Below are 10,782 nucleotides of genomic sequence, written 5' to 3'. Positions count from 1 at the left end.
GCTTTGAGGCTTGGCTCCAGCTCTTAGGCCTCCGCTGCTGAAAGTAGGTTTCTGGCCTTTGCTTACAATGTTGCGAATCTGCTGGCTGAAGTCCGGTGGTATTTGTTAAAATGTTTCAAACTGCAGGCTCAGAGGCCTGCAGCGGTAGGCGGGGAACGTTGGAGTCCTCCGTCACTGAGGCAAGCAAGCCTCATGTTAGTTTCAAGCTGCCTGGCTGCCGGCCGCCATCTTGGCTGACAGTTAATTTGCATATCTCGCTGATTAGCCAATGAAAAGGGTAGCGGTCATACGCCAAATACCATGTTTCTCTTTTATTAGTGTAGATAATGCTGCAATGAATATATGCATACATATTTTTTTTTTTCGAGTAAGTGTTTTGGGTTTCTTTGGATAAATAATACTGGCAAATTTTAATGTATGTTCATTCAAGGGCTCAATAGACAGAAATCAGGAAGTTGGGAATTTATTTTATTTTTACTAACCTCTAGCTAAAATGTAGCATTTACTTCAATTATGAATGTAGGCATCAGACCAGTAGAATTCACAGATCGTGTTCACATCATGCATCAGTCTTTGCTGATATCTTAAAATATCTCTTACTCATCGGTGCTTCTTCAGAAGTGTGACCGTTGGTAGACTTGTCACTAGTCCTTTTAATTCATGTGTTACATATTTTATAATATCACAGTCATTTTACTATTTTGAGAAGTGTGTTTCAAAGTAATCAGCTTACTTTATAATCCTATCTTCTTTATTTTGTGTATTTAAAAATGTGATTCTGAGAAGGGGTCTCTGGGTCTTCAGGTACCATTATCAGAGCCTCTTGTAACTGCCTGTTGCTGCTCCCCTCCCAGGATACCTACCAAGTTCTGTTTTCTTCTGTAAACTGGCCGGGGGAGGGGGGGTAGAGTTGGGGGTAAAAAAGGGGAAGGGAAAAAGAGTCACAGGGAATATAGTCAATAATATAAAAATTTTGTATGGTTACAGATGGATACCAGATTTATTGTGATCACTAAAGTATTTCAGTATCAAATAACTGTTGTACATGTGAAACTAATACAATATTATTTGTGGACTATAATTTTTAAAAAATAAATACTTTTTTTAAGTCTGTGCCAGGGCTGCAGAGTGGAAAGTACAGAGATTCTGCAATGAGAGGAATAAATTGGTTATAAATTGGGATCTTCCCCGATTAATCTGAGCAAGTAATTTTATTTATCTTACCCTCAAAGTCTTAAACTATAAAATGTGGCAAATGAAACATCCCTAGGGTGGTTGTGGAGGTTAAATAAGGTAACACGTGCCTGGTATATAGTTCTCATTAGTGTCATTATTGCAGTCCTCTACATTGTCAAGGTGTTCTCCCTTCTCCCCTCCAGCTTGGTGACTGTACCTGCCCTCCCTACAGAATCCAGGATTCTGAATACCTAAGGAGGCTCACTTTTTGTTAATCCTCATTCGAGGATATTATTCCATTGATTTTTAGAGAGAATGGAAGGGATGGGAGAGACATAGAGAAATATCAATGTGAGAGAGACACGATTGGTTGCCTCCCGCACGTACCCCAACCAGAGCCTGGACCAGAATTGAGCTGCAACTAAGGTACGTCCCCTTGACCAGAGTTGAGGCCGGGACCCTTCAGTCCACGGGCTGACACTATCCACTGAGTCAAACTAGCTAGGGCGAGACTTACTTACTAACAATATCCTGAAAGGAACTTGGCTTGTTCAAATTAAAGTCTCTTTGCTTTAGTTTATTTTTTAAATCTACACAAAGCATCTTAATTTCTTTGCCTATAATATTTTCTTCTGAATTCCCTTGCTGTGTTAGTTTCCTAGAGCTACTATAATAAATTACCACAAACTGGGTGGCTCAAAACATTTATTCTCTTTGTTGCAGAGGCCAGAAGTCTGAAATCAAGGTGTGGGCAGGGCCAAGCTCCCTCTAAGTCCCTACGGGAGAGAGTTGGGTTTCTTGGCTTATAAATGCATCATTCTGATCTCTGCCTCTGTTCTCACATGCCCTTCCTCCTTTTGTTTTGTCTGTGTTCAGATTTTCCTCTTCTAGGCACACCAGCCATTGGAGTAGGGGCCACCTAATCCAGTAGGAGCTAATCTTAACTCAGAACATCTACAAGCACTGTATTTCCAAGTAAGATCACTTCACAGGTGCTGGGGGTCAAGACTTCAACATGTCTTACAGGACACAATTCAACCCACAGCACTTGCCAGTCACTTTAGGTCAGGCTTCTAAACAGACATATGTGACATCAGTTTTTCTGCGTGTGTTTTTCTTTCTTTTTACTTCCAGGTAGTAATTTAATTTTGCTGTGGTTTCAAAAAACATTTTAAAGTGTCTAATCAGAAGTAATGAAATCTATCTTGATTTTTTACTTTTGTAAAGTAAAGAAAGGAATTTTGTATGGGAAGAAAAGCTGTTGGGGCCCCTTTCTAGGGAAGGTACTTTAAAACTGTACTGAGGAACAAGAGTTAAACTGAAAAGTATGTTTACAAAAGTTTATGACTTGGGTATGAATTGGCCAGTCAAACTTAGAGAGCCCCAGAAGCTCAGGCTGCTGACCTGCCAGCAGAAGCTGACTGAGCAGATCTCTGGCCACTTACACCCCTGATTTGAGAGTGTTAAAAGCGGGAAGAAGTCTCAGAGAGCATGGATGTGGTCAACTGCTTGTTCCTTCAGGGTGTCTGCAGGCCACCACTACCTGTAGCGGAGTCTGAGGTAGGTTATTGGAGAGTGTTGTTTGTTGGTGGTGCTGGGTTTGTAATTCCAGGTATAATCACACTCAAAGTGAGTTCCTCAGGATGAAAGTAGGTCATATTTCGAAAGTAGGTAAACTTTGCTAAAAGAAGTTTTAGCCGCCGAAACCGGTTTGGCTCAGTGGATAGAGCGTCAGCCTGGGGACTGAAAGGTCCCAGGTTCGATTCCGGTCAAGGGCATGTACCTGGGTTGTGGGCACATCCCCAGTAGGAGATGTGCAGGAGGCAGCTGATTGATGTTTCTCTCTCATCGATGTTTCTAACTCTCTATCTCTCTCCCTTCCTCTCTGTAAAAAATCAATAAAATATATTAAAAAAATGTCAAAAATAAAAGAAGTTTTAGCCTTGGAATATACATCAAAGTTCAGATTTGTTCTGTGAGGAATGTAAGTCGCTTCTGGCTAAGGATCTCTGTTTGAATGTGAGCTTAACGCTGAGGGACTTTACATTGTTCCCTCCCTCCTTCTCTCCTTCCCTCGCTCTGTTTGCTAGGAGTAAAAGGAACATTTCAATGTTACATGTTATTCTGTTAACTAAGTTTTGCAGTTCTAGAACATTTGGTACCACTTGGAGGGGGTGTTCTTGGGCTGTATCAGTGGTTACGGTGGAAGTTAGTTGCTTCTCGGGGGTGCTCCCATGCAGGCTGGTAGCCCCAGAGGGCTGATGTGTGAGGGAGTCAAGCCTGTGCTGGCCACCTCCTGCCCTCTAATTCCCTGCTTTCAGCCTCCATCACTTCCTAGAGTGTGTTTTGGTCTCAGAAGATTTATTATGTGAACAGCTAAGACAACTTCTTGTTTTTTTTTCTTACTTTGTTTGCATCAGTGAGGAAAAGCAGGTTGCATGTTGCATAAGTGCAATCAAAACCTCATGTAGATTTGTGACCAGACTACCCATTGCCTGTAATTTTGTTGTACTTCTGTTTTTCTAGCACATTCTTTCTGAACCTTTTTATCTCAGGGTAATAATATAAATAGGTTTAGTCTCATTGTGTGCTTAAGTCGTCTGTGCCATTTGATGTGGTAATTTAAACTATCCATAAAAACCTGTTTTTCATATGTAATAAAATAATATAAACATTTCCATGACTTCTGTTATACTTTCCCAGGGCAGTGTCACAGAGGAAAAACTTTTCCTCTGCCCTCTTAGGTTTATGCTTAGGGGTTCTTAGAATTAAAGTTGACAAAAGGCAAATTTGGGAAAGGCATTTTTTATTCATGTAGGTAAGTGGGAGTTCACAGAAAAGTGTGACTCCAGGAAGTGTTTGAATTGGGGCCTTATATACCATCTTAATGAGGGGGAAGGGTGCTGATGGGAAAACAGGTGACTTTTAGGAAAAGTAGCTGGGACTGTGAAGAACAGGTGAGAGATAGGATGGTTTTGTGACCCTGTCTCTGTAGGTGAGGGCTTCTCTGGAGCGGTAAGAATGCATCTTCCCTGGTTGGAAGAAAGAAACTCTATCCAAGGGAGCAGATTATGACAACTGAGTTCTTCTGGGTGGCCCTGCTTTAAGGCAGATGACGGAGTTCAGAATAAAAGCCCAACCTTAAATACCATCAAAACAGATGGAAGGCCATGGTGGTGCATTCTGGACCCCTTCAGTGGAGACTTAAAAGAGGTAGATTCCGGGCAGTAGAGTCACTAGATAGCAAGGTCATTGGTGAATGCTAGAACCCATCTTCCTTTGAGCAGAGGTGACTCGGTATCGAGGAAACAGAAATTACGAGGCCCGCATTTCTGTGTCTCTGTTGCTGCTCATTGGCTGTGTGGCCCTAAGCAAATCACTTCTCTAGGTCTCAGTTTTCCTGATTTAAAAAATGATGGGCACAGGGTAGAGCATCTGTAAGTCCTTTCCTGTTTGCTTTGCTCTTCAGCACATTTCCCACGGTATGTGATCTTAGGGGATGCGTGGACACACCAGATTGGAAATTACAGGACCTGCATTTCAGGTCTCAGTTGCCACTGATTGGCAACAGGTGGGATTTCTTGGGCCAGCAGTGCTCATGGGCGGGGCGGGGGACGGGGGGCGGGGCTGGTCTGCCAGGGGAGGCCACAGCAGCTCAGCTGGCCATCTCCATCCACTAGGTGGCCTGCCCTGCAATCACATGAGTTTTCTGGGTAATTTAGTTCCCTTCTGGTGCTGTTATGTTTTTATTGTATTTTAAATAATGTATAGGAATGGAAGAACTGAAGGCACCCAGGCTCCCAGGCCTGCGGCAGACTTTGGCTAACCCCTCCCTGCCCCTCCCATAGAGCTCTGAGACCAGTCTCAGGGGTCTGCTGAGGTGGAGCTCATCTCCAGGCTGTGCCAGTCAGGGGATTGTAATTCTATGGCAGTGCCTTTTTAAGAGGGATGATTAACTATGGCTGATAGGGCTCTTACCATTGTATTTCATCCGCACTAGGACCCATTTTTCCCTAGGGAACAGTTACAGAACCACATCCACAGAAGTAACTTGCCTGAGGTTAATAAAGCTAGGGGCCCAATCTGACCAAAGTCTGCTCATTCTCAAGCCTTATGGCTTTTTCCCTAGTATATTGTATTGCCTCTGAAAAAGTTACTTGAAAAATTAGAACGTGTTAGGATCATAGACTCTCCAGCTGTGGTATTGTCTACTCTGAAACCTGAGATCCTGAAGGGTCAGTTAAGAGGTGTCCAAGCTCACATTGCTAGTTAGTAGCCTTATCTGGTTCGTGGAACCCTAATTTAGTGCTTTCTCCTCCTTCCCTAGCAACACAGACTTAATCTTCTGAAAGCACCTCCTATTTTTAAACATTATTGCAATACAGTACCTTAGAGTAGCAGTGGGTAGCATTGCACACTCATTCTTCTACTGGCAGACCTGCCCTTCCCCTATGCTATTGGTATGTGTATTTTGGGTGACACCCCTACCATACTTATAAGTTCTTTTTGTTAACTCCTAATGGTACTGATTTTTTAAGTATCTTTTATCAGGGCTCACTAGTCAGCAAACATCACTATTTAAATTCATTTTAATTCAACTTACAATTGAAGACAGACATGGTTATTTTAATCCACATTTCAGTTATGTTTGTTACACAAAAACAAGTAAATCTAGAGAGCCTCCTGGTGGGCCTAAGGGAGGGTAGAGGGGAATGTGTAGCATGTTCTCCTTACTACCTTCCTGGATATTGGCACTCATCTGACTTGTTCGAATTTGAAAAGGTTGTTACTGAGGAATCCTGGAGGCGGGGCTCATCCCTGGAGGAAGATGGGAAGGAGGCTCAGAGGATCCCCAGGAGGCGATGGGGCTCTGGGAGGAGGTCCCGGCCTCGACCGCTCTCAGACTATGGCCAGTTTGCCTGCCGAAGTTTGTCTATTCCTGAAGACTCAGTTGCTGTGGACCCCCAGAAGGAGGACATTGTAGACAGTGACCACCAGCTGAACATGGCCTCCACGGTCCCCGCAGACCAGAACGCAGCCATGGGCTGCCCCAAAGGATGCCAGAGAAGGCGCCCCATCTCCGTGATAGGCGGGGTCAGCTTCTATGGGAACCGCCAGACAGAAGCAATAGAGACTCTTCTAACCCAAGTAAGACCTGGTGTGCTTCTACCAAAGCCAGCAGAGCCCTCCGCTTCCTGGCCTTTGTCCCTCCTGCAAGCTAACGGGACGCTGCTTTCCTTTCTTTCCTGACTCACGGATGATGTCCTCTGCTCACAACCTTTCTTCCGGACTTCACAAACTGCACATATTAGAACTAATAATCTGACTTTGGATGTTTTACTAATCTTCTGTCTTTGCTGTGATCTTGAATGATGTGTGAAAGTAGTTTGCTGTTTGTTCCAAATCATCTGAGGTTTGAACAAGGGGAACATAGCAGTGCGTATTTAGTGAGCTTCCTGAAAGAGAAAGCATCATCCATTGTTAACGCGTAAAAATAAGAAGAGAACAAAGAAGTCGATTTTTTTAGGAGATAAGGAAATAATTTTTTTCTACCATTTTCTTGCTTTTGAGTTGTACTTTCTCAATTGCTTTAACAATAGATTAAAATCTTAATTTCATTCACTTAGTATAATGTAGTAATTCAGCAAGTATTTATCAGTTACTCATAGGGCTCTTTGAGGATACAAAACATTTAAATAAAGGCCCTGGTCAGGAGGAGTTTCTGTTTTTTGTCAAGGCTACACGCCAGCCCTGGCCCAGGGTTCACCAAACAGTACAAGAGTAAGTGTCCAATTTCATACTTTAAATTTGCTGGCTGATACCATAACCCATAAAATTCTCCTAAAAGGGAAAGTCTATGTCGATATAGCTTTTCTGTTTATGTTCCGCCTGTAAAGCCCAGCACAGCACCTTGTTTATACATTGAGCATGCAAAACCCTCTTGCTTAATTGAATTAAATTGAATTGAATTCTTAAGGTAAAAACAAAATAAGTTGAAGAATACCACAAACATTTTGCTGTGTTAAGATGCTCTGCATGCTGGGAAATAATTCTGAACTAAAGCAAACTGTGACCTCTTAATTCAAAATACACAGAATATGGAAAATCTAAAGCACTTAAAATTATTTCGCTTTAGAACATCAAAAAGGAGTGTGGTCAGATACTTTCTGCACAGTAAGCTCATTTAGGGAACTCGGTGAAAAAGCTAAAGAAAGCACCAAGCAGCTGGGCCTGTGTTGCTGTTACAGGGACTGTTAATGTGGAAAATCAAAAGGGCATAGAGATGATTCTATAGACAAGGGCAAATTTTTGAAAACCCAGCTCTTCTTTTAAACAAAGCTTGGTTGTCTTGTTATTTTAGGTAAACAAGAATTGTATTCCACAAATACTTGGCTGGTTCCTGCACGTGGATGCGTACGAGACCAGAGTAAATAGCTGAGCCACAATTGGTCACCCTGGCCATGGTCTTTGGCACTGATTTTGCTTCTTCTGAAGGCTGCTACTGGGAACACGTCTTCCTAACCTGTATCTCTGAGAAAGCCACCACTTCCTAAATTTGCTTTTCCTCTTCTTAACTAACATTTTGCTTTTACTGAGTGTTGCCTGTTGGTATGTTGTTGACAGATAAAATGAAAAATGTTGCTGTGAGGTAAGAGCCAGTGGGTTGATACCGATTTTTTTAAATGTCAGAATAACTCATTGCAGTTCAGCCTCAGTGCAGCTGCAAGCTTTTCACATGCTTCAGAGAAACCATGTCACATCTGCGAGGAGCTTCGAGGTGAGAACGCTGAGCTCCTTGCAGCTAAGCTGTGTGTGTGAAGAGCTTGCAGAGCTGCCACTTCCTGGCATCTTCTCACAGCCTCTTGCTTTCCTTTTGTAGCCAGCAGCCAGGCCACCCGTGCCAGCTCACCAGGTGCCACCCTACAAAGCAGTTTCAGCCCGGTTTCGGCCGTTCACATTTTCCCAGAGCACCCCCATTGGGCTGGACCGTGTGGGACGACGGCGGCAGATGCGAGCATCCAATAGTAAGTCTCACAGGCCCCCTGTTTGGGGTCTCCCCTTTCAGCAACTGGTGTGGAACCCTTGCTTTGACTCTCCAGTTAAACCAGGGTGTCAGTTCACTGTGGACCTTTCCGCCTGTCTCTGGGCCAGATAGTTGTTTGTCTCACTGTGAGGAAGGCTCACCTGAGGAATCAAGTTTGTCATCAGCTGTCATGTCCCGGGTGGGTGCTCTGCGTCATTACAGTGGCCCTAAGTATGAAAAGTTTGCTCCTTTCTGTGCACCTCAGTGTTCCTGCAGGTAGACAGCTGACCCAGAATGCAGTTTCGGGGGTTCGCCTTAACCTTCTTGAAGCTCTTTCTGGATATTTAAGATTCACCAATACTGTTTTGAACACCAAAGAAAAGATATCTAATACAGTAGTTAATATGCCACCATAGCACTTACCCACTTGTTAATTTGAAATAATACCACGTGTTTGGGGAAGATGTTTAAACTCCTAAAAAAGACAATCTTTCCCTGTACTAACATTTATGCCCATACCAGTCAGCTGGGTGGATACTGGCATGGTCCTGGTGGCACGGGGCGAGAGTCAGAGCTGATTTTTATTGAGAACCTACGACATGGCAGACACCATCCTGTGTGCTTGCTTGGATGTATTCACATATTCGATCTTCTTAACTCGGCGCCATGGTGGTACTGCATTATCCTGTTTACAGAGAAGGAAGCCTAGGTATAGATAGGTAAGCTGCCCTAGGTCACTCACCCAGGAAGTGGCAGAAATGGGATTTACCTCCAGTCAAACAGAGTTTTCAGTAGCAAGGCCCATGCTTTAACCACTGAACTATGCTGACTATATAAAGAAATGCACCAGACTATTAATGATTAGCTTCAATTGTTGGGTTTACTGTCTGACTTTTAAACATGAATGTCTTGTGGTGAGCATGACAGTGGTGAGCTGGGCGGCAGGAGCCGCAGCCTAGGCCCGGGCTCTGGTTGCAGCACTGCCACTAGCCTGCCCGCGTGGGCACGCTCCCCGTGATGCTGGTGATGGAAGCTGTAAGAAGCAGGGAAGGGGGGATGAGGACACATTTGTAATACCTTAACTAATAATAAAATAAATTAAAAAAAAGAAGCAGGGAGAGTTAAGTAATGATTTTTCAAAAGACTTCAAAGAGGCTAAGGGTGTTACTTGGAGAACACTTAAATTTCAGAGAGAGGAGGGCAAGAGAACAAGGAGGTGTGGAATCCTTGTTCTCAACTCTTGCTTTAGACGGGGCAATAAAAAGGGCACAGAAACTGTTGAAGAAGGTGTCCTGGGAGGGCTAGCATGTAAGAGGTCAGAGAATTGGTGACTTGTGCAGTAACTTGGCATGGTTTCTAACTCGTGCCACACATATTGGAGGAATTGAGGCGAGACTCCTTCATCAAACAGGCAAAGGCAAAGGGAAATTAGAGGGCAGCTGGACGCTGAGGAAATCTGCGATCATCTCAAGCCCAGATGTCCAAGAGAGCGTGTTTCTGGGAAACAAGCCTGTGGCTCCTCCTGTCACTGATGCCTTTGTCATTCTCTCAAGGGAGCAGGCCAGACACCTTGGAATCATTACTCCCCTCATCCGTAGTCACTCCTCTGGCCCTCAGCAGCCCCTGCTTCTCAGGCCCCTTAACCCTGACCTTCAGCTGCTGCCCTCCCCCATGGCTTGCTTGGGCCGGGCTTTTATACACTCTAGTCAGAGATATTGTTCATATTCAGTTCTTTTTTGTTGTTGTTAATCTTCACCCAAGGATATTTTTCCATTGATTTGTAGAGAGAGTGGAAGGGAATGGGAGAAACAAAGAGAGAGAGAAACATCAGTGTGAGAGAAACACATCAAATGGTTGCTTCTCACATGTGCCTTTACCAGGCCTGGGGATTGAGCCTGCAACCAAGGTATGTGCCCTTGACTGGAATCGAACCCAGGACCCTTCAGTCTGAGGGCCTATGCACTATCCACTGAGCCAAACCAGCTAGGGCATCAACTCTTACTTTGTTATTTCCTTGCAGACTTTCCCCATCATCATTGACGTAACATCTTAATTCCTTAACCGAGTTTACAGGCTTCTCCGCTACCTCAGTCTGACATTCCATCTGTGTCTCTCACTTCTCTTTCCCAAGCTTACCGTTCATGTTCCCACCATCCTCCAGGCTCTCACACTCCCTTGGCTCTGGTTCGCCTAGAATTTCTTTCCTTTCCTTTAAGCATTCTTTCCATTTAAGATTCAAAACTCATTCCCATCTACCCTTGGCAACACAATAAATTCATTGTCATGCTTCTGCAGAGCAGTTTAGCCCCAGGCTGTGAAACATTCTCAGATCAAGTCATTGACTTCTGGTGATGTATTTTGAGAAAGTTATCCAAATGGAGAAAAAAGCTACATGCACAAGATGTTCTTCACAATATTATTTGTGATAGCAAAAAGTTGCAGTGTCAGTGTCATTACAGTGGACTATGGATTTGGAGTCATGTGGGTTACTACTTCAAAACAGTATCCTATATAATAAAGAGGTAATGTGCAAATTAACCCTCATGCCCTCACAAGATGGCTGGCTATGACCAGGCCGGGAC

The 10,782-nt window shown here is 43.8% G+C and overlaps 1 protein-coding gene across 3 annotated transcripts in view; it reads left to right on the top strand.

The window, feature by feature from the left end:
• The window catches only part of SPATA13 (spermatogenesis associated 13), a 90,470-nt gene that overhangs the window by 26,109 nt on the left and 53,579 nt on the right, over positions 1 to 10,782 (top strand). For 2 of the 3 annotated variants that reach the window (XM_006753685.2, XM_015564369.1), the window contains exons 2-3: positions 5,959 to 6,324; positions 8,057 to 8,201. In XM_006753685.2, the coding sequence (XP_006753748.1) occupies positions 6,181 to 6,324; positions 8,057 to 8,201 (289 nt within the window). In that variant the 5' untranslated portion in view covers positions 5,959 to 6,180. Of the gene's footprint in view, positions 1 to 5,958; positions 6,325 to 8,056; positions 8,202 to 10,782 lie in introns of those variants that run through there. The other variant, XM_006753686.2, reaches the window with a different exon arrangement.

This window comes from Myotis davidii, unplaced genomic scaffold, assembly GCF_000327345.1.
Source record: "Myotis davidii unplaced genomic scaffold, ASM32734v1 scaffold1031, whole genome shotgun sequence".
NCBI classification, from domain to species: domain Eukaryota; kingdom Metazoa; phylum Chordata; class Mammalia; order Chiroptera; family Vespertilionidae; genus Myotis; species Myotis davidii.
The sequence above is the reverse complement of the archived record's forward strand: the minus strand, read 5'-3'. Positions and strand labels throughout refer to the sequence as shown.